The sequence below is a fragment of the Lates calcarifer genome, linkage group LG5 (assembly GCF_001640805.2).
Source record: "Lates calcarifer isolate ASB-BC8 linkage group LG5, TLL_Latcal_v3, whole genome shotgun sequence".
NCBI classification, from domain to species: domain Eukaryota; kingdom Metazoa; phylum Chordata; class Actinopteri; family Centropomidae; genus Lates; species Lates calcarifer.
This window is the reverse complement of record NC_066837.1, coordinates 4,929,805-4,954,182: the sequence shown is the minus strand read 5'-3', so window position 1 is coordinate 4,954,182 and position 24,378 is coordinate 4,929,805. Positions and strand designations below refer to the sequence as shown.

The 24,378-nt window shown below is 40.7% G+C and overlaps 2 protein-coding genes across 4 annotated transcripts; both read left to right on the top strand.

Moving 5' to 3' along the window:
• Positions 1-530: 530 nt before the first annotated feature.
• On the top strand, positions 531-7,189 carry LOC108887207 (gastrula zinc finger protein XlCGF57.1). Of its 3 annotated transcripts, XM_051070432.1 has the most exons (7): positions 531-746; positions 2,621-2,754; positions 3,099-4,051; positions 4,183-4,366; positions 4,449-4,577; positions 5,202-5,246; positions 5,601-5,739. In XM_051070432.1, the coding sequence occupies exons 2-6, from the start codon at positions 2,637-2,639 to the stop codon at positions 5,222-5,224; spliced, it is 1,407 nt and encodes a 468-aa protein (XP_050926389.1). In that variant the 5' UTR covers positions 531-746; positions 2,621-2,636; the 3' UTR covers positions 5,225-5,246; positions 5,601-5,739. The 3 variants fall into 3 exon arrangements, with proteins under 3 accessions (XP_050926389.1, XP_018538012.1, XP_018538011.1); XM_018682496.2 differs by lacking the exon at positions 5,202-5,246 and having other exon boundaries at positions 5,601-7,189; XM_018682495.2 differs by lacking the exon at positions 5,202-5,246 and having other exon boundaries at positions 531-1,118; positions 5,601-7,189.
• A 405-nt stretch (positions 7,190-7,594) lies between these two features.
• gaa2 (alpha glucosidase 2) lies at positions 7,595-20,128 on the top strand. The gene is given in 23 exon segments (XM_018682494.2): positions 7,595-7,748; positions 9,016-9,139; positions 9,729-10,289; positions 10,955-11,005; positions 11,007-11,036; positions 11,038-11,102; positions 11,200-11,365; positions 11,782-11,878; positions 12,356-12,475; positions 13,295-13,413; positions 13,505-13,636; positions 13,720-13,830; positions 13,971-14,084; positions 14,185-14,269; positions 14,365-14,482; positions 14,590-14,723; positions 15,144-15,295; positions 15,394-15,542; positions 15,643-15,784; positions 15,910-16,008; positions 16,706-16,870; positions 17,223-17,369; positions 17,887-20,128. Coding segments are annotated over 22 exon segments (2,913 nt in total). The 5' UTR covers positions 7,595-7,748; positions 9,016-9,046; the 3' UTR covers positions 17,950-20,128.
• The last annotated feature ends 4,250 nt before the right edge of the window (positions 20,129-24,378 follow it).

Genomic DNA, 24,378 nt, shown 5'->3' with positions numbered 1-24,378 from the left:
CAGCATTATCCATCCATCCATCACTGCTCAGTATTGTAAATTGTTCTAGGTGTCAGTAAGCAGAGTAGCCCAAATGATTTTTATTCCTCAGCCATGTTCTCTAGTTCCTCCAGGAGGAGTGTGTTCTGACGCAGTATTTCCAACCAGTCCAACAAGCCTGAAAAATCCAGCATCATCAAAACAAAAGAGGTTTTGAACCTTCATGCTTTGTTTACAGTGTTTGACTCCAGGACTGTTGTGGAAAGTAAGGACATTTATAAGTATAATTTTGATGTATTTTACTTGAGTATTTCCATTTTATACCGATGTATACTTTTTACTCTACTACATTTCTTCTTCTTCTTCTTAGACTTTGACTTCTTCTTCTTCTCCTTCTTCTTCTTCTTCTTCTTATTATTATTTTTACAGTTTGAGTAGTCTTAATTTGTGTGAGCGTTATTTATCTGATATCTAAGAAAATAAAACTTAACTGTAAGGCGTTATAATACTGGGGCTTTTATTGTGGTTTAAAAGCCAACCGGAAGTTTTTACGTTGAATGTTGATGGCTAGCCGCTAAAGCTAGAGAGGTTATCATCAGATCCAAACGCTTATTTAACTTAACTCATGAGTTGGTCGACATTAAATAGGCACGCTAGTTGAGCACATTGGGCATGAAAATGAGAGAGAAGTAGTCATATTGCCAAGTCGTTTCAATAAACTTCTTTCGAGCGACTACTTTTTACCTGAGGGAAAAATCTATGCTGAGGTTGGTCAAAATGTCTATTGTCTGTTGTTAGCTAGCTAAGTTAGCGAGTGTTAGACGAGCGGAGGTGAAATTTGCAGCAGAGTTTTTATCTTCACATTGGACTCGATGGTGAATCTGTCAGAACATATCTTCGTTATTTGTTACTGTAGTTTAGTGGAGCTAATCGTTAGCTAATTGCTAAGATAATCAGAGCTAGTGAACGCCATGTCTGTGGCTAGCTGGCTAATAACAGTTTCTCTGAGGTGGTCGTTGACCAGAGCGCTGGTCACATCACGACAGAGACTCATTCAGAGGTCAAACACTGATGTCTGCTGCAGTGTGCGTGTGCTCCTGATGTAATGGCTTTTATTACCGCTGCATAAATACCAACAGGTTAGTCAAACCGGATTGCTGACAAACTTAAATCACAAGTATTTACATTTAAATGCATGGAGCAAAAATGAGTCCCTCTTAGCTAATGCTACTGAGCTAGCCGAGCTGCTCACTGCTGATGCACGATAAGATGTGCTTGCCCTGAACATTTAAATCCCATTGGAAGCACATGAAATTATTTTGATAGTTGACACTGCAACATAATTTCATAAGCAACAGTGCTGCCCCTGAGTAGTTGTTAGTTATGAGTCTTAATTGTGAAGGCGTCTTAAGGTGGACTGTCCTTCAGCTCCAAAGGCCCGGGCAGGTTCAAAGCCCCGTCAAAACAAAGCATCCGCTCTGCTGAAGTGTCCTCGAGCAGGACAATGGATGTCTTCCAGGGAGGAGACACTGTTGTTTAGCTGACCCCCTCCTCCTATCACACCCTGTGGAAAGGGACCAGTGACAAGAATACTTTCCCACCCCTTACTGTCCCCATTGAGATCTGCTGCTGGAGGCTGAAAATCTAATGCTGAACACAAATAAAATATGAAAGACAGCCACAGTCACTGAATGAATCTTTGGGTGGATTATTTTTCATAAATGATTGCAACATAAAGAGATAAAGCTCACTAGAGCTGCAAGTAACAGTTATTTTCATCATTGATTTATCTGCAGTTCATCAGAAAGAAGCTCGATCAGTAATGATAATATTGTAATTTACCAAAGCACAAAATTATGAAGATTAATAGTTTTATGTGACCAAATGCCCCAAACCCCCAGATATTCAGTTTACATTTGGACATGGCAAAGTAAAGCAGCAAATCATCACATCTGAGAGGCTTTAATCAGTAAATGTTTGGAATATTTGCTTGAAAAATGACAAAGAATCAATCTTTCTCGAAAGAGTTTCAGATTGATATTCTGTTAGTTGACTAACAGATAAATCAATAAATCGTTTGCTCTAAAGCACTTCTTGGTTTAAATAGCGTGATGAATTGTTTTGTAGGGCTCACTGAGTCATAAAAATATCTTAAACCACTGATATAATTCATCCACATCACTGCTGCAAGCTTGTCATAAATGTTATGAAATACTTCTGATAAAATTCTTTATCTTTAATATAAAATCTGGGAGATACTAATAAATTAAGGAAAGTGTAATTGCATCTTTTTGAGCTGGACTGATGTTTTTGAGACCAGAAACCATTTAGCACAAAATGCTAGTGTTATGTTTATAAAATTGTAGCCACATGTTGAATGTATTCCCCAAACAGATGGATTTGGTAGTCTCTTGCAGTGTGACACTAACACATAGTTATTATTTCTCACTGCACCTCATGAATGTGAGAGCCAATGTTAGATCAGTGTTTGCCTATAGTAGTCCAAAGAGTCCACAACAGGCAGTGGATGCTCACTTGTCTGCCACAACTGGAAACTTGTGGCCATGTTTTGCTGTATGTACATTCATTAATTGCATATTGAATGTCTGTTTACTGACTCTTGATTGTTCACATGTACAAGGTTGTATATTTGAGAGATGGGCTCTGAAAACCCAGACGACTTTGGACCAGCTGTGATCCTCGCCGAGGAAGATCAGCAAGAAATAGGAGGTCTGATCAACTCTGATGGGGAGGAGGTGGATTTCTCAGATCTCAGTGAGTAAATAAAAATTGCAACAGCAAAGTTTACTGCTCACTGAGTGACAGGAAAAATAGAGTAAATGATAAGTAACTTTTTAAATGATAAAAACATAAATCTGTAAAGAACATTTAAATCCATCCAACTTCAGTTAACTGATGCACATAATTCTAATAGTTAATAAACAGTCATGGATGAAAGAATATGTGCAGTTACTGGACACACTATCACATCCTCAGGAACTGTTCCTCATGGTAACTGAGCCTTGCCAATACCATATGCTCAGGGATTTCTTGTTTTAAGAAGGTTTTTTGTTACTGTTTTCCTATATAGTGTTGTTCTTGTCTTTGTGTTCACACAGGAGAGAGCGCTGTCCCTGGTATTGGAATTGCTGAGGCTCCCTCAAAGACATTTGATCTGACTGAGAATGAAAAACCGCCGTCTCTTCACAGCTGCTCAGTGTGTGGCAAAGACTTCCCTTACGCCTCTAAACTTCAGCGCCACCTACGCACTCACTCAGGAGAGAGGCCTTTCCCCTGCTCCATGTGTGAGAAGCGTTTTCCAGAGAAGGGGCTTCTCATGATCCATGAAAGGGTCCACACTGGGGAGAAGCCATTCCCATGCACTTTCTGTGAGAAACGATTTGCCAGCCAGGGGGAGCTCCGGCTACACCGGCGGACACACACTGGCGAGCGGCCGTATCACTGCTCCATCTGCCTGAAGAGCTTTTCTCGTCACTGGCACCTGAAAACACACTTAGAGGCGATGCACTCTGAGGTCGTTGCTGGCTTTACCAGGAAGAAGTTTCCATGTTCGGACTGTGAGAAGAGCTGTAACTCAGCAGCTGAGCTGAGAGATCATCAGAGGACTCACACTGGGGAGAGGCCTTACCAGTGCTCGTTCTGTGACAAACGGTTTGCCTTGTCGGGTACACTTGTGAGGCATGAGCGTCTCCATACCGGCATTACACCCTACCACTGCTCTGACTGTGGGAAGACATTTGCACAGCAGTGGACGCTGACAACACACATGCGGACTCACACTGGAGAGAAACCCTACAGCTGCACACAGTGTGATAAGTCTTTTGTCGCTCCTGGAGAGCTTCGGAGACACACCAGGATTCACACCGGAGAAAAGCCGTACACCTGCACGGACTGTGGGAGGCACTTCTCACTAGCAGGAACTCTCAGAAACCACAAACGGTCATGTACGCAGAACAAAAATGCAGCAGTTACAGGTGTCATCTCAGACCCAGTCGAAGCTCCAGCTGGTGAATCATCCCAGCAAGACCTGTCTGACAACAGCAGCTCTGAGGTAGCAACAATACACAGCAGTGTCAAAGTGGAAGCAGTTTTCTTTTTAAGTTTTTCTTTTGCATTTATACACGTAGGTCTTTAAACCTCATAACACTTTTGTTGCCTCGATTTGTTCTTGTGTTTTTCTAGGTGCCTGGCAGGCAGAATTTACCCAGTCCAGTTGAGCCCCGTTCTTCAGAGGGTCCTAACTGTGACAAAGCAGTTCAGTATGAAAACAACCAGAGAGAACCAGACAGCCGACAGGAGGACACCGCTTCCAGTCCACAAATGAATGTAATAGTGAAAGAGGAGGAAGAAGAGGAGCCTTTGTGTGGTACATAAACACAATTTTTTTTCTTGTTTATGAATGCCTTTTAATGATGATTTTAACTGTGTTGGGTTGTTTTCCCCAATAGAAGAAGCCCCTGACCAGGTGTCTGGGAGTGAGGACTGTACCAGGCCAGAGGAAACTGAAGAGCAGCAGCAGGAGAGCAGCACAGAAATTAGGATTACAGTAAAGGAGGAAGAAGTGGAGCCTCTCAACAGTAAGGAAATGAGTCTAAAGGAGTGCAAATGTTACTCATCACATTTAAGATAAGGATAACTATCTCTACTACAGTTATGAACAGGGATCTAGTTCCACTGAATGACTGGAGCAGGATTCAAGCTTATTATAAAAGATTATATAGTTTTATCTCACTGGTTCAACCCCAACCTTCTCTTTCTCTGCGCTGTGTATTTTAAAAGAGACAATATATTGCTAAATGGTTTCACTCCTCTGATATGCCAAGTCTCTGTCCAGACTAAGCTGGGTAATTCTGAAAACAGTATGTGTGAAAATGCTTGTTCGGGGTAGTTTGGTTAAGATCTCTGTCCAGACTGAAACTTTGGAACAGGGAAATGGCTAAATCTCTTTTCCATCACAAACTTAAAAGCACCACAAAGTTGCTTTATTAACTTTACTGCTACAGCCTGATGCTTCCTGAGAGGACACAGTCTTGTGCAGAAGTTTTAGGCACTTTATATGTTTAGATTCTTATTTATCAAAGAATACTACCAGGGAGGCGTCTTTGTGTTATGTGTGTCTCATAACCACAGCTGGTCTCCTTGAGAAAGAACCATTGCTCTCTGTTATTTTGAGATTTGAATGTGACTGTGTCTTTTTGCAGTTTACTCTGATGGAGTAGTTTGAAAATGAGAACCCTGCATTTATGGTTAGTGGGGATTTGTTTTTTTCTTCAGGCTTCTGGGGATTTCATAAAGTGTTATATTAGATTGTTTATTAATCTCTGATTAATCTCGCTGCTGAAGACTAAGCTTCTAAAAAGGTACCTAATTGTACCCATAAAGAGGACTTAAAAACAGCTGTGTAAAATGAATAATGCTGAGGCTGAGACTTTACTCATCTAGTTGTTCTTTTTTTAATCTCATTTTATTTCCTTTCAATCCTACATCATGATTAATTCCTTAAAAAACAAAGTTTTAATAAGTAAAAGGCTTAATATTAGTTATTTTTTGTTCAGTTTTACTAAAAAGCATTTTTCAACTCTCCCCATTTATGTTTCCAGTGTCTGCAGAGGATCCTGATCGTGTTTCTGACTGTGAAAAAGACAGCCTGCTATCATCACCAGTGCAGGAACAGTTAAACAACAATCTGACAAAGAGCTCTTACTGCTGTGGGCTCTGTGGAAGAGACTGTCACAAGATGTCTGCGCTGCAAATCCACATGAGAATTCACTCAGGAGAGAAACCGTATCAGTGTACTCTGTGTGGGAAGCAGTTCACCCAGAAAGGTCAGCTCAAAGGTCACCAGAAAGTCCACACAGGAGAGAAACCGTTCTCTTGCCCGGACTGTGGGAAGAGCTTTGCCCACTCGGGGGCAATGAACAGACACCGGCTCACACACACAGGAGAGAGGCCCTACCACTGCTCTGTGTGCGACAGGAGCTTCAACCAGTCCGGCCGCCTGAGGGAACACGAGAAAATCCACTTTGGGGAGAAGTTTGACTGTCCCGAGTGTGAAAAAAGTTTCACGCGAGCTTCAAGCCTCAAGAACCATTTCAGGCTTCACACGGGAGAGAGGCCATACGGCTGCGACATCTGCGGGAGAGGATTCAGCCGCTCACAAAGCCTGAGGCTCCACAAACGAAAACATGAGCTGATTCAGACTGAGGAGGAATCTGCATTCCATGTGAAGAATGATGAATTCTCACAGAGTGATGATAACTCTCCAATTAATATGTGTATAACAGACAAAAACGACTTATAATGTATTTATATAAATCATACAGATATGTGCCAGTAGTGCTATAACAGTACAAGACTTTAGGCTGTACAACATGAACTGAAAGAGGAGAAGTAAGTGACTACCTCTGTGAATAGACCGTTGTCAAACCTTTATGTGGTGGTTCACCCAAAAAGTATTACAACTAAAATATTTAACTCCCAGGAAGGTGCAAACAAATTAATGACCAGACACACAACAGTTAATGTTCAGCAATTAGCAACACAGTTTTACACAAGGCAACTACACTAATATTTACTACAAACACAACTTTTGTAAAATCTTGGAAACTGTTTAGGCGATAAATTTTAGAGGTCATATTTGCTCTTGTTTATCACTCTTACCTATGTTAGTTGCATTGGAATATCATAGTATTTATGGTAGTAAAAATGAGTCATTTAAGGTCTGTGATTTCACTTTTTTCATGCAGTATTTTTCATTCAAACTAATCGCGTATGTGGAAATTGGATTGAAGAATAATTTTGTCTTTGTATCAGATGTTACGGTGGCCAGAGAGCAGTCTAGGAATCAGGTGAAACTGGAATTCATTCTTTGGCAACTCTACCCAGTAATGAAACAATGGGTCATGATGTTCATCAGGTGTTTGCCAAAACCATTTTGCCTTAGTGGTGATTATTTTATACCTCTGTTTTGTACAGCAGTAATTCAAGAACCAAATCATGAATCAGGTTCACCTGGTTCAAAGAGCTCTTAAAGGCCAAATTACTGTTGTGCATAAAGGAATCATCCTCTAAGGCTGTGATACAAGAGGCAATAATTTAAAGCTGTGTAGATGGTAAATTTTGCCCAGTGCTGCCTCTGTCTAATTGTATGGGACATGTTATACTGAACAATAAAAGTTAAAGTACTAAAGTTTGCCTGGGGATTTGTCTCTGTCTGCAGAGGTTAATGAATGAGAAGTACAAATAAAAAAGTCATGTAATTATTTAGATAATTTGCTAGACACTTGAAAACTGACTGAAAAGTTTTTGGCACATAATAACATATGGATGCAGCCAGTTTGGTCTGTGTCTATGTGTGCCATACATACAACAGGACATGTCAGGAATATATAATGTAGAGATTTTTAATGCTAAAAAAAAACTTTTGTGCAAGTCACAGGTTTTACATAACCCACAGGTGCTCCTGAAGGCAACGCCATTGCAAAGAATAACACTCCTGACCAGTCGGAAAAATAAAGAAACTAAGCGCATAACATGACATCTTGAGTTTAGTTTGGGCAGCTCTTCAAACGGAAGTTTTAGAAATTACGAGGCGCTTTGAATGTGACATGGAGATAAACAGACCCACACCGTGCAGACAGTTGAGGTTATCAACATCACGAATTACTGAGCTAACGTAGTATTTCTTTAATGGAAAAGTTGCTCTGTCAGCTCTGTTTTTGTGTTTGTAAAGCTCAAAGGATATTTAGGTAAGTAATGTTGGTATAACCGCCCGTGTCCGCTGCCGTTGGCTCACATTAGCTCCGTGTTGCTAAAGGTAGCTAACGCTAATACACGTTATTCTGCTACAGTCACATACTAACAGCGACTCTGTCAGTCTCGACCGATTACTTATCGTTTTCTCCCAACTATTATTTATCATGTATAATCAGCCAGGCCGCAAAACTAGCAGATAATTAAGTGGTCAGATGTTTCCTCGGTGAACTTTGACCTTCACATGATTTGCAATGCAGAGGCTAGCTAAAGTTAGCCACAGCATCATGTTCTTTAGACAAAATGTGCAGCGTTCAATCCTCCACCATCAGTTATAACAACCTGAGATGTAGCTAGAGAGTGTTTGAGATAAACACTAAGACACAATCGCGTTTTACTCAAAAGTTTAACTGCAGTTATAAAGACTGAAGTAGAACCTGAACTTCCTGCAGCATGACCCCAGTATTCAGCTATGAATATCAAAGGTATTAAATGTTTTAATGACGGTGCAGTTACACATATATGGCAGCATAATGTGTTCCTAAATGTCTCATGTTGTGTGTGTGTGTGTGTGTGTGTATTAACTAGTCGTGAAATGTTAAGAGAGTATGTTTACTCATGTACTGAACTTAAGTTTGAGGTACTTTACTCAAGTGTTTTCATTTTATGCTACTTTATACTGATACTTGACTACATTTTAGAGATAAATATTGTAGTCTTATACATTAATCTGATGGCTTTAGTAACAAATACTGTTTCAGATTAACCTGTTACATGCAAAATGTGAAGATTTTATCAAATCTTTTCTATTACACTTACCGGTAATGTATTAGGTACATCAAATTGGTTATACATTGACAAAATTACAACATTAAGTAGTGATGTTGAATACTGCAGCGTATTATTAACCATATAACAGCTGAAAAGGAGCGTTTCTGCATAATGAGTCGTTTTACTTTTGATACTTTAAGCATATTTTGTTTACACAAATGATCCAAATCTTTTTCTCCTTTAATCCCTGATTGTTCAAATAAAATTTCCACTATAGCCCCCATAATTAATGTCTAATGCACAGCTTCCTGTTACATCTTTCTGTCACAGTGTTGCATAAAATCAGCGACTTAAATCAGAGAAACTGATCACTTCACCTTTTCTCATCCACACTCCTCCCACCAACTCCAAACAGCAGGAAATGACATTTTGTCACTGTACTGAACTTTGTGCCACTGACTCTGTCTCTCTTTATCTCCTACATGTACTCAGTCTCTCACTCTGACAAACACACACTGTCAGGATGGTTTCATACAAGCGGCTGAACCCTGAAGATGTTCAGTTTTCCAGTGCGGTGTTGTCAGAGGAGCCTCGTCCTGTCCAAGAGGAAGTTTCAGTGAGTTTATGCCTCGAACCTTCTGCAGTCATTTTTAAAACTGCAGTAAGGATTGGTCTCTTTTTGTGGATTTAGATCACTGCTGCAGAAACTTAATGCACTTCCTTAATGCTCAGCCTTCTGCCAGTGTTTTGGGATATTTTAGAATCTACAGTAGAAATGTTAGTCTCATTATTTTATTGTTTGTTTACTTATGACTTTATACAGCTCTTGGGTTGTTTGTATGGTGCTTCTTCTTGGCAATTTTATTTTTGATATGTCAGTGATTTTTATAGTTATTGTAAGTGTGATCTTGTGATATATTTTGCGCTGCCCATTTTTTGTGTTGTTGGTCTGTAACTCGCTGTCATTGCTGCAATCTGGGACACTCATGAGAAAGAAATCTCTAATCTCAGTGAGGTTTTCTTGGTTGAATAAAGTTTAAATTATAAAAACATGACATCTTTTATGAGAGCTGTAGTTTAGTGTGGCCCAAGTATTTGGTATAACACAAGAATAAAACCTAAAAAACTAACTGTATTTTACAGTGACTATGGTTTTTGCCTTTCTGAGTGTTGTTGCTAATTTGATTTCCTTGCTGTGTTTCAAGGTGCTGGAGCCGGAGGAGGCCTCCTTGCTTCCTCGTATGCCGTCATGTTCGGTCACCACAGGCCTCCTGGTGATTGGCTGCCTCCTGCTGCTCCTCTGTGGAGGCTGGCTAGTGGGCACCATGTTCTGGCTGCACAGTCCATCCAACCAGCAGCCACATAGACCCCCGCCACCAGTCACACCACAGACATCTCAAACAGGGGTGAACAACACTGCAGCTGCCTCTCGACGCGAGGTTTGCACTTTAATCCCAGAGGCGTGGAGGTTTGATTGCTACCCTGAACGAGGGGTGGTTGTGACCAAAGAGTTGTGTGAGGCAAGGAACTGTTGCTTTATCCCTGCTTCCTCTCCCTCATCTGCCGCCCGCCCATCAGGGAGAAATGGTATCCCTTGGTGTTTCTATCCTCCGGATTTCCCTTCCTACTCGCTCGTGTCAATTAACGACACATCGCTGGGACAAAGAGGTACACTTGCAAAGGAGGTGAAGACCTATTACCCAGCAGACATCCTCACTCTAGAGGTGGAAATACGTCATGAGACAGACTCACGGCTACGCGTCAGGGTGAGTGGAGGACTTAATGGCATGTAGTTTCTGTTTTTGATGTAGAATTTTACCCTTTATGTCTGTTAACAGTGAATTAAGGAAGAAACAGTTATGACTCTGACTGACTCTGCTGAGTGTTTTAACATCTTTCAGCTCATTTATTGGGGGTTTAAGGACTGTGATTTACTGTTTTGGTTGACTCTCGTTGCTTTCATCAACATGGCATGCAGCCATTTCTTAAATAAGCGCTGATAAACTATGTGTCCAGCAGCAGAGTGGAGACAGACCTAGTCAGCTGGTGAGGAATGTGGAGCGTCTAGTGAGGGAATGACTCAGTTATATATGACAGGATATGGTAGTTAAAAGAAGAGTGAACACTGGACTTATTTTCATCAGGTGTCCAGAGACATTACTTCAGATTAATGGTAATGTTGTTCAATGTCTGTTGGGTGTGAGTCCTAAAATACTTCAGGTTAAACCCCATAAAACATGTGAGCAGACAACACAGTTCACAATCAAAACAATATCATAAGTCAACAAGGTCTATGCCAATATTTTGATTAAACCAAGCAGGTGTGAAGTTGCTGTCATAAACTTTATAGCTCAGTTGATATTTTTTTTTATTTATTACATATTGCCGTAGATTCTGTGGTCTGTAACTATTTGTTTGTCTGTGTTTTTAGATTACTGACCCTTCTAATTCAAGGTTTGAAGTCCCAATCTCTGTCCCCACCTGCCACCAAGAAGGCAGAGAGTCCAGACTACTACTGTAGAGCTTTCAAAAGAGCCATTTGGTCTCATCGTGAAGAGAAGCTCTACAGGAGCAGTGCTGTACGTTTGACCTGAGTTAGCTATAATACATAAAGTCAGTAGTGAAAATAACCATATGTTGAGGTATTAATGCTGTGTCCCTTTTCTTCCTGGTTAGTCTGAACAGCACAGTAGCTCCTCTCTTCTATGCGGATCAGTTCCTCCAGTTCTCCACCTCCCTGCCCAGTCAGTTCATCTATGGCCTGGGGGAACATCGCTCCACCTTTCTGCATGATGTGCACTGGAACACACTCACCATGTGGGCCAGAGATGTGCCTCCTATGGTAAGGAAACTCCAGTTTCTGTCATTGCTCTGTGGTTATACTGTGGTTTTATTCACAAACACACAGACTCTCAGTTGATTCCACAGCAGACATTTTGACTTGCTATTGTTGGAAAAACATGTTAACGATAACTCAGGTCTGTTTGTGTCCCAATAAAGCATGATAGTAACCAAATCACAGTAGAATCAACAAAAGAAAATGAGAATTAATGCATGTTTCAGTCCAATATAATTACATATGTTAGGAGTGGGGTTGTTGAGATTAAACTAATTGTAATTGTAGGAGCTATTTATTAGGTTTATTTTATTTATTTGTCTTAAGTGTGTGATTTGTCTAAATATTTGCTTAATTTCGACCAGATTTATTCAATATTTTCCTTTGATTCAAGTTTATTTGCTGAATTTGCTGCAATGTAGGAACAGACAAACCTGTACGGAGCCCATCCATTTTACCTGGCAATGGAGGAGGGAGGGAATGCACACGGCTTCTTCCTGCTGAACAGCAACGCAATGGGTCAGTCTGCTGGGCGCCCTCATGCTCCCACTTCATCTTTCACTGCGTGCAATAATACACGTTAGTGCTGGACATCAGCAGCGGAATAAATAGCTGATGTTCACAGTTGGAATATTTCACAACAGTTCATGTGACAACAGCTGACAATGTTAAGCACTTACAGTTAAATAAAAGCAGAAGTCTCAAATGGACTTTCCTGTGATTAATTTGTTCAGTGTGATTCCAGCGTCTGCAGCAGTAAATATTAACTCTCTGGTGTTGTATAGAGACAGTTCATATACTGCTGATGTCTGTTGTGTTTCCTAATAACGATACTGAGCATTCAGTTGGTAACTGTAACTGTAACTTTATAAGAGTACATTTTATTCCTATTTATTCATTGTATACCTTCTGCTCTCGCCTTCAGAGACTTGTATCTAAATGGCCCTCATCTCAGTTTGATTTTCAGTTTCATCGCTTTTTTTCCTGTTTTGTTAGATGTGGTCCTCCAGCCAGCCCCTGCCCTCACCTGGCGTACTATTGGTGGAATCCTTGACTTTTATGTTTTCCTCGGTCCTGATCCTGGTTCAGTTATTGAACAGTATGTGGAGGTCGTAGGTTAGTAGGGGTCGGGGAGTTTATTGGAATTTGAGCATGTGTGTGTTGTGTAACGCACAAGGGCCTGATCTTTTTTCTTTTTCTTTTTTTTTAACATAACATATACCTTATTGTAGACTTAAACTGTGACTGTCACTGCTGTTAAACTACTGTTAAACTTTACCAGCATTACATTCTCATGCTGCTTGTGAACCAACCAAGTAAAAACCATTCAAGATCCATCGAACATACCAGTGTTAATATCAACAGTTTGGAGGTAAATGTTAACTTGTGCTCAGGAATGTTTTATTTAATCCCCTGCTCTGTAAAAGTAGAGGGCTGGTGCTATGTATATTTTCATTTTCATCAACAATCCCATGAAAAGAACATGCTCGCTGTAGTTTGGTTTTTTTCAAGTCCACATACACAGTCATGCTGCTGCAGCTAAAAATAGTCTCCACAAGCGACTGTTTCCTTCTGTTTGATTTGATAAAACTACAGCACAGTATTAGGCTGCTTGGGGAAATTACTCAGCCTTTTTTTTTTTTTAAATGAAACCATATATTTGTGAGCTGTTTTTAAATATTTATATTTATAAACTCCCATAACACCTTTATAAACAACTGAATAAAAAAGACAATCCTATTCAGTACACTTTACAAATAATTTCTGAACTGTTTTAGTTAGTGTGTCTTCAGTTTTGATTCAGAGTCTTGTTATAGCCAGCATCTATAATTGGTTTGTTTTTTTCATGTACACATCGGCCCAAAGTGATCACTTTCATTTTCCTTCTGATAACATGCCCCTGCTTTCATTCTTCATCGTTCTCTCCTGTCATAGGATATCCAGCGATGCCCATCTACTGGGCTTTAGGATACCACCTCTGTCGCTGGGGCTACAACACGAGCGATTCTGCCTGGGAGGTCGTCAAGAACATGAGGAATTATGGGATACCTCAGGTAGATTGTCTGGTTGTGTATGTGTCAGTATTAAGCTTTTTTGTGTGTGTTGTTTTTCAGGTGAATTATTTATATGTTGTTTTTTTTGCAGGACGTCCAGTGGAATGACATTGACTACATGGACCAGTTCATGGACTTCACCTATGACTCGTCAAAGTTTGCAACGCTGCCTGACATGGTCAAGGACCTGCACGCTCATGACCAGCGCTACGTCATGATCCTGGTACCCATGAGTTTGTACTTGCATTCATATGTGTTTCTGTCAGATGTAGCCTGTGTGTGTGACTGCTGTTTCTCAACCTGCAGGACCCGGGTATCAGCAGTACACAACCTGAGGGCACGTACTGGCCCTTCGATGAAGGACTGAGGAGACAAGTTTTTATTAAGGATGCTGAAGGAAGAACACTTATAGGAAAGGTGAGACATGTCAGAATATTCCAATGGCCGGTTACATTTCACAAATTATTAATCTGAGACAACTCAGTCCATTGTGTTTTGGTCTTGGAAGGAAATATTTATGGTGAATTAGAAGTGAAATTCTCCATCCTTTCCTCCAGGTGTGGCCCGGTCTGACAGCATATCCTGATTTCTCTGATGCAGTGACGCATGAGTGGTGGTACGACAACCTAAAGCGGTTCCACGAGAAAGTGCCTTTTGATGGATTATGGATTGTAAGTTTAAAAAAGACACCACTGACCTTGATTTAAATGGGATTACTAAAGTGGTTCTCAGCATTTCATGACTCCCTGACCTTTGTCTCATCATTTTTAGGACATGAACGAGCCGTCAAATTTCCTGGATGGATCCACAAATGGCTGCCCGTCAGACAGTCTGGAAAATCCTCCTTATACACCCGGTGGGAGATGCAGATCTCAAGCACAAATCACACAACAGAAGTAACTTTAACATGCAAATACAGAGCACATACTGAAATTGTCTTTTACCTTCCAGGCGTGCTCGGAGGTTTGCTCAGAGCCAAAACATTGTGTGCCACTGCGCAGCAAAAGCAGTCCATACACTATAATATGCACAGCCTGTATGGACTCATGGAAGCTAAAGCCTCTGCCAGGTCAGGACCATTGAAAACACACACAACAGATAAGATGCCAAGTGAAATGCTTCCTCAGATCTTCTGCCTGTCTTCTAATTCGTCTTCCGCTCTCTCCTCTTGTCCAGCGCTCTGAAGCGCATTGTGGCAAAGAGACCTTTTGTGATCTCTCGCTCCACCTTCCCCAGTCAGGGGATGTACTCTGGTCACTGGCTGGGAGACAACAGGAGCCAATGGAAAGACCTTTACACCTCTATAGCAGGTTAGGTCATACAGACCCATGAAATCACCATTTATAAGTATTTTCAGACTCTTTAGCATGGTTGTGTTGTAGCATGTATCTTGGCTGCTTAGAACCAAAGTTAGCAACTAGTGAGGAAAGTTAAAGCTAGCTAGATATTTTCGATATTTTCCTCAGAAGCTGTAAAGATCACTACATCACCACAGCTGTCTGGTGAACAAAGACACGATGGCACATGATTGCTGGTGTAGCTCTAAGGCTGTATAAAGAAGCCATTCTTTGCTAGCGTTAGCCGTAACCACCTAAGCTATCAGCGCACTTTGTCTGTCACCTTGTTGTGGTCTTCTGCCCCCAAGTGGTCAAAATAAATGAATGCAGCTTTTAATGATCTGACGGTGGTTTTATATCACCTTTCACCTTTCTCTCTCCTCTGTCCTCCAGGTATGTTGACCTTTAACCTCCTGGGCATCCCGCTGGTGGGAGCAGATATCTGCGGCTTCAGTGAGGAGCCTGAGGAGGAACTGTGTGTCCGCTGGACGCAGCTCGGCGCTTTTTATCCCTTCACACGCAACCACAACGCCATCGACATGAAGGTAAGTCTAACAGCACTGCTACATAGTGATTAAAGAAGCATTAATAGTTTATAACATAGTTAGTTTGTTGTATTTTATTCCTCTCTCCTTTTTTACAGCCTCAGGATCCTACAGCTTTCAGCCCTCTGGCTCGTACAGCCATGAAACAGGCCCTGCTGCTGCGTTATTCTCTCTTCCCCGTCCTCTACACTCTCTTTCACCATGCACATGTACATGGACACACTGTCGCACGGCCGCTGATGTTTGAGTGAGTAGAGCAAAAAAAAAAAAAAACACACCCTAGTATTCTCTGGACTGGGCTTGAAGGATCTTTGCATGACTGTCTGTTTCCTGTATGCTCTCAACAGGTTTCCTAAAGATGTAAAAACCTATGGGATTGACAAACAGTTCCTCTGGGGGAAGAGTTTGTTGGTGACACCGGTGTTAGATCCTGGAGTCGATTATGTGGATGGTTACTTCCCGGAGGGGCTGTGGTATGACTACTACACGGTATGAACCTCACTCAGCATCCAGAGTAGTGCATGCAGACGTATTATACTGTATTGATTCTGTATTTTGTATGAAATGAAATGGACTGACTGAAGTGATATGCCCATGTGTGTTCCTCTCCTCAGGGTTACTCTGTGCGCAGTAAGGGCGAAGAGCTTCCACTCCAGGCACCGCTAGATAAGATCAACCTGCATTTGCGTGAAGGATCTGTTATACCAACACAGGTAAATGGGATTTTTGGTTCACTTTTACATAAACTGATTCTTTTTTCTGATCGATTTCAATTTGTTGACCGAAGTTGACAGTAGAGAAAAGTGTAATAAAAGAAGAGCATGTTCAGTATTTAAAGGTCTTCAGCTAAATGGTCAGTTCACCACAAATATACAAACATTTTCTCTCTCACCCAGAGTGGTATCAAGCCAAAATAAGAGTGTCAGCCTGTTTGTTGTATAATTTGTTGTTGGATTCAGTGTTTTTATTGTCCAACGTGTACCATTATCAGGGTGTGTTAAAGAGCACTTCCTTTTAGTGACCCTCCCCATTTAAATAAAGGTTATAATAACAATAATAATCAGTGGCATTTCTCCTGAGTCAGACCTCATGTTGTGTGTGTACATTATGTTGCCCTTTGTGTGGTGCTGCTTTTATGAACTTTGCCTGATAAAGGTCTGCTTTTTGCTGCCTTTTGTTCTCTAAGATGTCAGACTCTAAAACCTCTGTTACCTAACCAAAATAATGGAGGTGAATAAAATTTAGTTTGTGCTTTTAAAAGCATTGAAAAAGACTGTAAGACAGTAATGTGTCCAAAAACCATGAGACACACTGGCAGAATATTTTCTTATAGGAAGTAAGTCGGATTTTGTCACCTTATTACTTGTAGTTTCTAATTCTTGTATTTCTTCTTTTAATACACGTGCACAGACGCCTAATCTGACCCTGTGGGTGAGCAGCGGTCAGCCTCTGCACCTGATCTCAGCTCTGTCTGATGATGGTTCAGCCACTGGAGATTTGTTCTGGGATGACGGAGAGAGCATCGACACATACGAGACCAACCAGTACACTTACATCATCTTCAGCGTCGCTCAGGTGCTCACAGTTGATCATGAAAATCTGCCTTCAGTCTCTGTTGTTGCATCATTCCAGCCCTGTTTTGTCTGATTCGTGATTACCCACATTTCCCAGAATGTCTTTTCAACAACCTGCATAAACTGTGTCTGAACTTGTTTGATCCAGCCGTGGGTTATGAGAGGAGATGAAGTTGCTGCGCTGTGTTAATTCATATCACATCACACTGGGTGTATTTGGCCTCTAGAAGTAAGAAGGAGCTATATAAACCCAGAAAACTGAACAGGACAGGACTCGAATGTTTAATGTTGGGATAATATTCTTTTAAAAATGCCTTGCTATGTGACGTGACATCCAGCATCTTATTTTGTAGAATGTGATGACGTCCCAGGTTCTCCATAACAACGTGGAGGCTACATACATCACTGTGGAGTTGGCCTCTTTCTACGGTGTGAAGGAGAAGCCGAGCAGAGTGTTGGTAAACTCCCAAGATGCATCGTTCACCTACAGAGAAAACCAGGTGAGGTCAGGAGGTCAGGGGTGAATAGAAAGTCACAGAAAATGGGAAGCTATGGCAACAGTCTCATATCTGATTAAACATAAAATACAGTTTCTAGTTTTACTTCTGCAATTTACAGTAACAACACTGACTGTGTAACCAAAACACATACTGATGTAGGCTTAACGGAGGGAATCAGCGATCACTGTTACGTGTCAGCAGTGGTGAGATAAGAACTCATATCATCACTTGAATAAAAATAGAAATACCAGGCTGTAAAAATACTACAGTACAAGTAAGCGATCATATGTTTTTAATGTAAACATTTGATCTGAAAAGTGACTGTAACTAAACCACCTCACTGGGTGAGTTTTAGAAAACGTTAAAGTCACTACAATTAAAAGTGGAACCAATGGAGCTTAAAAGTATTAAAGAGCCTTTTGACTCTTGTGTGGTTGTGAAGTTGTCATGTTTTTCATAGAGTAGACTTTTAGTTCACATGACTGAAGAAACTGTTTTCCATCCTCTCTCTCTGCAGGTGTTAACAGTTGCAGATCTTGGTCTGAACCTGAGTCAGAACTTCACCATCAGCTGGATGTAGTGACTTAATGACTGGTTTTACTTGCTGTTGACTACTGAAGTCATGAGCTGACACACGGTGCAGCCTGCGAGTGTTAGGACGGAGATGTTTCCCGTTGTTTTGGCTCTTTACTCCAGAACATTGGACGAGAGCAGTAACTGTGAGATTCAAGTGCTGGTTTTAAACTTTGAAGAGCAACTTCAACCGTGTCTCCTCTGTGCTCTGTTGCATCTGTAATCACATCCAACCGCGATGTTCCAGTGTGCTGACACCCTCGAGTTCACCTGTACATCACCACAGAAAGCTGAGAAGTTAAACCACTGGAGGTTTCTAGGGCTGTTAAGTTGCTCTTTAGACTCGCTCACATCTGTATTTGGTGTCATGCTTCAGTTCAGGTCTAATGTGATTGAGCACAGAGCCAAAACAAAACTGTCCATTTGTCAGAAAAGATGAAGAGATAACACAAAGTGTAGCTACTCTGAAGTGAGTGAAGTCAAGTTTGTGTTAATCTTATTTATAGCGCAACAAAGACTTTAAATGGACAAAAAAAAGCAGTTTCTGTGTGCAGAACAAACACGTATGAAAGCTTATGAAACAACAATATGAAATCACTGAGCTACAGTAGTTTAGACACTGCTTCAAATATCTCTGTGGACATTTAATAATTATAGCTAAAGTGTTGTCTGACTTACACAAAAAAAGCTTGGCTATGCCTTTGTACTTTAGCTTTATTTTTTAGTTCAGTTTGATGCATTTTAAAAATTCTCAACAGCAGAAAGACGATGTGCAATAAATGAAAGAGGATAAATACACTTCCTGAAAATGTGACAAGAGTCTGACTATATGAGGAGTGATTGAAGGAGATGAGTTAAACATGCTCGTGCAGTTTGAGTGACTATGGAGAAAATAACTTTTGTGGTATTTCTGTTTTGGGTTTATTGAAAATTGCAAGTCAGCACCGTCTGAGAAAATGGTCCACAGTGGCGGTGACGTCATCATCACTGTCAAAATGGCGACCACATCCTCATCTTGGGGAAGAGGTCTGAGGGGCCAGATCAAGTGAACAGGGCAGGTGATGGGACTCAAATGACTGCACAAAGGCTGATGTCGTCCATTTTCTCAGGCAGTGCTGACTTGAAATCTTCAATTACCAGAAACAGAAATACCACAGATTTATTAACTTCAAGCTCTCTGCATAATCACTCAGAGCTGAACTGAGGGTGCATTCAGCGAGAGCTGTTTAACTGATCTCCTTCTACCTTAGGCCACAAACTTATCAGTCACCCCTCGTAGTTCATGATGTGATAAACTGTCTGTGCTTTAATGCTGTTAACAGCCTATTTTTGCACTAATTGGTACTGCAGTATTGTAAAGGTAGATACAGGTGCCTTATGATTCCTGTTTGTGCGTTTTCGAGAGTTTCTGGGTTTGTTCCTTTCTGATCCTTCGTTCAGTGCTGAAGACCATAGTGCTGCTCTGCCTGGAGATGGCTTCATCTGTAACATTATACTAAAGCAGCTGTTAAGTGTTGTGTGAACATACTGTGATGCCTCTGATGGCAGACTGCAACCAAAACCTAAAGCCTAAAGTTACATTTCTTGAGCTGATTGAGTGAAGTTTTCAAGCTCAGCAATGTTCATTCTGCCTGAATTTGACCTTAATGCTGTGGAAATGATCTGACTTCATGGGTTTTTCTGCACCTCATGCATCGTTGTAAAATCATTCGTTCAAGGGATCATCAGTGCATGCGTGCTGTGAGGTAAACTACGCAAAACCCAGAAACATTTTTTAAGCATGTGAAGACACGAGTATAGAGAATATTTTACTGTCATTTGCGTTAACTGAGTGTGATGCTCACAGTTTGCAGTATTTTATCATGAATCCTTGTGTTTTCATTTTTGTGTAACTGCTTAAGTGGAATTGCGCAAACAACATGAAAATTCAGAGTTTTACCTTACTAAAAATGATGATTGAAATGTTTTAGGGCAGCAACACAAGAATAAAAGGAAACTTGGTGATTGTGAAACTCGTGTTTTGATTCCACTGTATTGTCACCTTAAAAATCAAAGGCAAAGACAGTGCATGTTTTCTTTTTAATTTCTTTTTAATTACAAATGTATAAAGTCATGTTTTGAGTCCTGATGTGATTAACAGATTGTATCTTAATAAATTGCATAATAAACTGCATTTGGATCTTGAACCTGAAGTGCTGAAGTACATGTGCCACTAGAGGACACAGTCTCTCAATGCTGTGCTGCTCGTTGGAGTCACTTCACATAACAGATGAGAGTGTAATTTCCCTCATGGCAACAAATTATTTCACACAGTATTTTGCATATCTGTCAGTTTTAATTGCTGAAGGGGAGACGTTTCCAGTTCCAACCCTAAAGTGGAAAATTTGGGGGAAAAATGTGAGGAACAAACTGTTTCTTTCCTCTTCATGTCCGATCAAAGAATCCTTTAGCAAAGCATTTGATCAACAACAGATTAAAGTGCTTGTGTTACCAAGTATGAGGTTAAACTATGGACTGCTTTGGACATAAGGTTGTCTTATCTTTAATTACCAGTTGTTATAGAATGAATTGCTACCTTTGTACACTAAGAGGCAGCACGATCTGTTGTTAATGTTTATCTTATTTATCTTATCAGTTATTCTTTGAGGCATTAAATAGTATGTATGTTGGCTTAAGTTGCATTCTCAGTCTTTCTGTATTATTTCCTCCCCCACTGTCTTCACAGCATCAGGAATTTTCTTCTTTCTCCACATTCCTCTCTGTCGGTGTTTCTCTTTATTCAGCTCTCCATCCATCTGCAGCCTCTCTGTCTGTTTTCATTATTGACCAGGGTCCTCCAATCTCCACCCTTAAAAAAACCCAACCCAGTGGTCATGCAGAGGAATGAGGAATCTCAGGATGTCTGTCATTAAGATACGGGGGTCATCTGGGGACTGAGCTAAATTAGTTTGTGTCTTCGAAATGTAATAATTAATTTTTTGTATGTGCTGCTCTCCCTAGAAACTAACCAGAAAACAAGAGGTAAACTGTGAAAGAAGTACTGACGCTGAGCCAAGAAGTTCGACTGGATCTCATGAGTCATGAAGCCAAACAAGTATTTGATTGTCCCTAACACACACACACACACATCAGCTCCTGAAAGTGAAAGCAAATAACTTGTCCCATATTCCCCCTCATGATAGCAGGGTTGAATTATCCTCCACTACTGATAGAGCCGCAATAGACGTGTTTTTATTGGCTCTGTGAAAACGTCCGCGGGCTAACTGTTTCCAGATGGCAGTTTGTGGAGGGCACATTTATCATTCAGTAGAGGGTGTGTGTGTGGGGGGGGGGGGGACACAGAGAAAGAGAAAGAGAGAGAACAGCGGGGGTCTGTCAAAAGCATTCTGCTCTACTGACGAGGGCATTTCCTGTCTGGATTTGGGAGGATTAAGTATTTGTACGTGGGGGGTGTTTGTGCTGTCGGCATGTGGAGAGAGGGACAGAGCATGGGACTTCACAGGACTTCACAAGGCAGTCTGTGCATGTTTCATTTGCATAACCATGCTTGTAAGGCACATTTAGGGGAAACTAAGACAGATTTTCAAAAGCAAAAAAGTGATTTATTGTCAAGGTTTACACAATGCTGAGAAAAACCCATTGTTACCAGATAGTGTTTCAGTCTGGGCTCTCTGAGGTTGCCTGGTTTGTCAACTAGAGTTATATTTCTGTGGCATATTTCAAACCAAAAGCTTCACAAAACACACAAAACAATCTGTTCAGTATTTGAAAAAAGGAATGCCAATTTGATTTTAAATGAAGAAACATTCAATCATTTTTGACAGATGGTTATTGTGCAAGAGAGTCTTGGGAGTCATAAAACAGCTAAAAGCAGATTCATTGTCGGGTTCATAGTTTCCTTTTCTGTCCAGAGGTTTTCCTTAACATTTGAGTTGGTGCTGTGGGACTGACAAAAAGAGCACAGCTCCAGCTCCAGCTCTTTGTGTGTGTGTTCTCTAGTTCTGCTCAGTCCATTAAGGCCACCGTGCAGTTTTGTGAAGTCAAGTCAGTTTTGGTGAGTTCTCACTGGATTTTGCTGTCTTAGTTTCATTTCAGTAATTATTAACCAATGTAATCATAAGCAGATGATCCTCAGAGCCCTTTCATGAGTAAAAAGTTGCTGACTCAGCATATTTTCAAAAAAAAAAAAAAAAAAAAGGAAACAGCCATCAAAAAACACGACCAAGACTCTACAGCGATTTTAGCAGCGCTGCAAGACTGTGCAGCAGCGCTCTGAGCTAAATGCTAATGTTCCTGTGCTAACATGCTAACACAAAGAAGATAGAATTTTATTATGTTCACCATCACAGTTTAGCTGGGCAACATGTAAACACATGGACACATTGATCCTGCTGAAGGTGCCAGAGGAAAAGTCAGGGGATCACCAGAATCATTGGGATTCATCCTCTGGAGACCATGAATGTCTGTATAAAATTTAATCAGATAGTTTTTAAGATATCAAAGTGATGGACCAATCGACAGACACACATGGTCTTTGGTAAAGCCATGGCAGAGCATTTTGGTGAAGTCATTGCGGCGGCAACTTTAAAATCCGTCCACACTTAAATGCAACAAAAAAAGAGAATATATGACAAATATTACACCACATTTTCAAAGTGATTTTACTAGGAGCTGAAACCAACTGCAATTTGCAATAAAACAGGATCTTTCAACAACCTTTAAAAGTCTCACTGCCCCCAGTCATTTGAGTTGGGTCTTCCCCAAAAGGTGTGGTGATGTTTGCTGCCACAACATTATCAGATTAACTCGTCTTATTTTTACTTTCTTTATGCTCTCTTCTCTTTTGTTTTTGCTTTTAAGTAACATCGTGCTCATGCAGTGTGTGTGTTTCTGATTCTGACTCACTCACTGATGGTCATAAGCTTTAATTAATCATAGACAGTTTGAGACGTGTTCCTCGGGTCGTAATATGTGCATCTCGCAAACAAGGAACATCTGACTGTGGGTAAACTTCAAGACTATAAATATGGAAGAAACTAGTCTGCCCTCCTGACACAGAGAGGAAATGATGAATCGAGACCTATGGAGTAATATGTGGTTAAAAACGTCACTGTCACAATGTCCAAGTACACGTTCATGCAAAGGGTGATCAACCACGATTTATGAAATCATGTAGACGTAGAACATTTCCAGTGATTTCCAGTGAGCAACAAAAACTTCACAATCCTCCACTGTAACATTTGAATCCCTGGAAGTGTCTCCAAAATTTAGAATTGTGTCTGGATCTAGAAAAATACTAATATTGATTGTAAGCTTTAAGGATTGGTTGTAGTCAGAATTTTTCATGAATACCTGAATCCTGGTGAACACAGTGAAACAGCTTCAACAAAGCAACAAGCATTGTTCATAAAAATATTGATTAGTGCACCGGAAAAACAAATGAAAAACATAACAGAGGTGTCAATGAAATATAGCAAATGTGGTGAGATTTCAGCAAATTTGAACAGCAATTGTGGAAAATTAAGTAGGTGGAAACTGTGTTTTGTTTGTGGCGCTATTTATAATTAAACTACTCAGTTGGTTTTTTGCCCAATGGCCTAACTTCTTCCTGAATTTCACTGAAACTTGCTGATTAAACTGATGACGAATGACAAAAACAAGCATGATGTTGCAGTGAAGCAGGGCGAGGTGAAGCACAGAGGCATGTGCAAGTTTGAAACAAAGCATGTCTCCTCTTTGTTTTCAGCCTGCTGCGTATGATCAGACCATGTGTGCAGGTGTCAGGTAGCTCAGTGAACATACACCACCCGCCTCCTTCAACACACCCAGCAGACGGGACAGGACAGGACAGGCTGACTTACACAAGAAACAACCACACCTGGTTAACTAGTTTCACTCTTTATCCCATTTACTAAAATAGCTGCACATTACAAGCCTTAAATAAATATTATGCTGTCCTGTAGGTACACAGCAAACACATTAAAGATGCCAACACCTGTGTGGAGGTAACTGTAGATTTTAGATCTGGAGATGACTCAGCAGATTTGAGGACAGTGGTCACAGCCTGTGTTTTCTTTCTGGGTGTTCAGTGTAACACACAGGACTACACACATGGTAGGTTTGTAAATCTTATTCTAATGATCTTCCTTGTAAGATAAATAAAAATAAAAGTTGGTAGTCCTCCATCAGCAGTTTGTCCAGTTCTCTGAAACAGCACAGGAAGATGAAATGAACAGGAAACATAATTTAGCAGTTACTTATGAGTATGTTTTATATTGTGGTTTTGGTGGCTGTAAACGTGTCTGAAGGGGGGGGCTCTAAAATCTTGTCTACAGCCATGTGGTGTGCTCTACATATGTAGGCCAGTGTGACACACACACACACACACACACACACACACACACACACACACACAAAGAGTTAAATGCAACAGAAA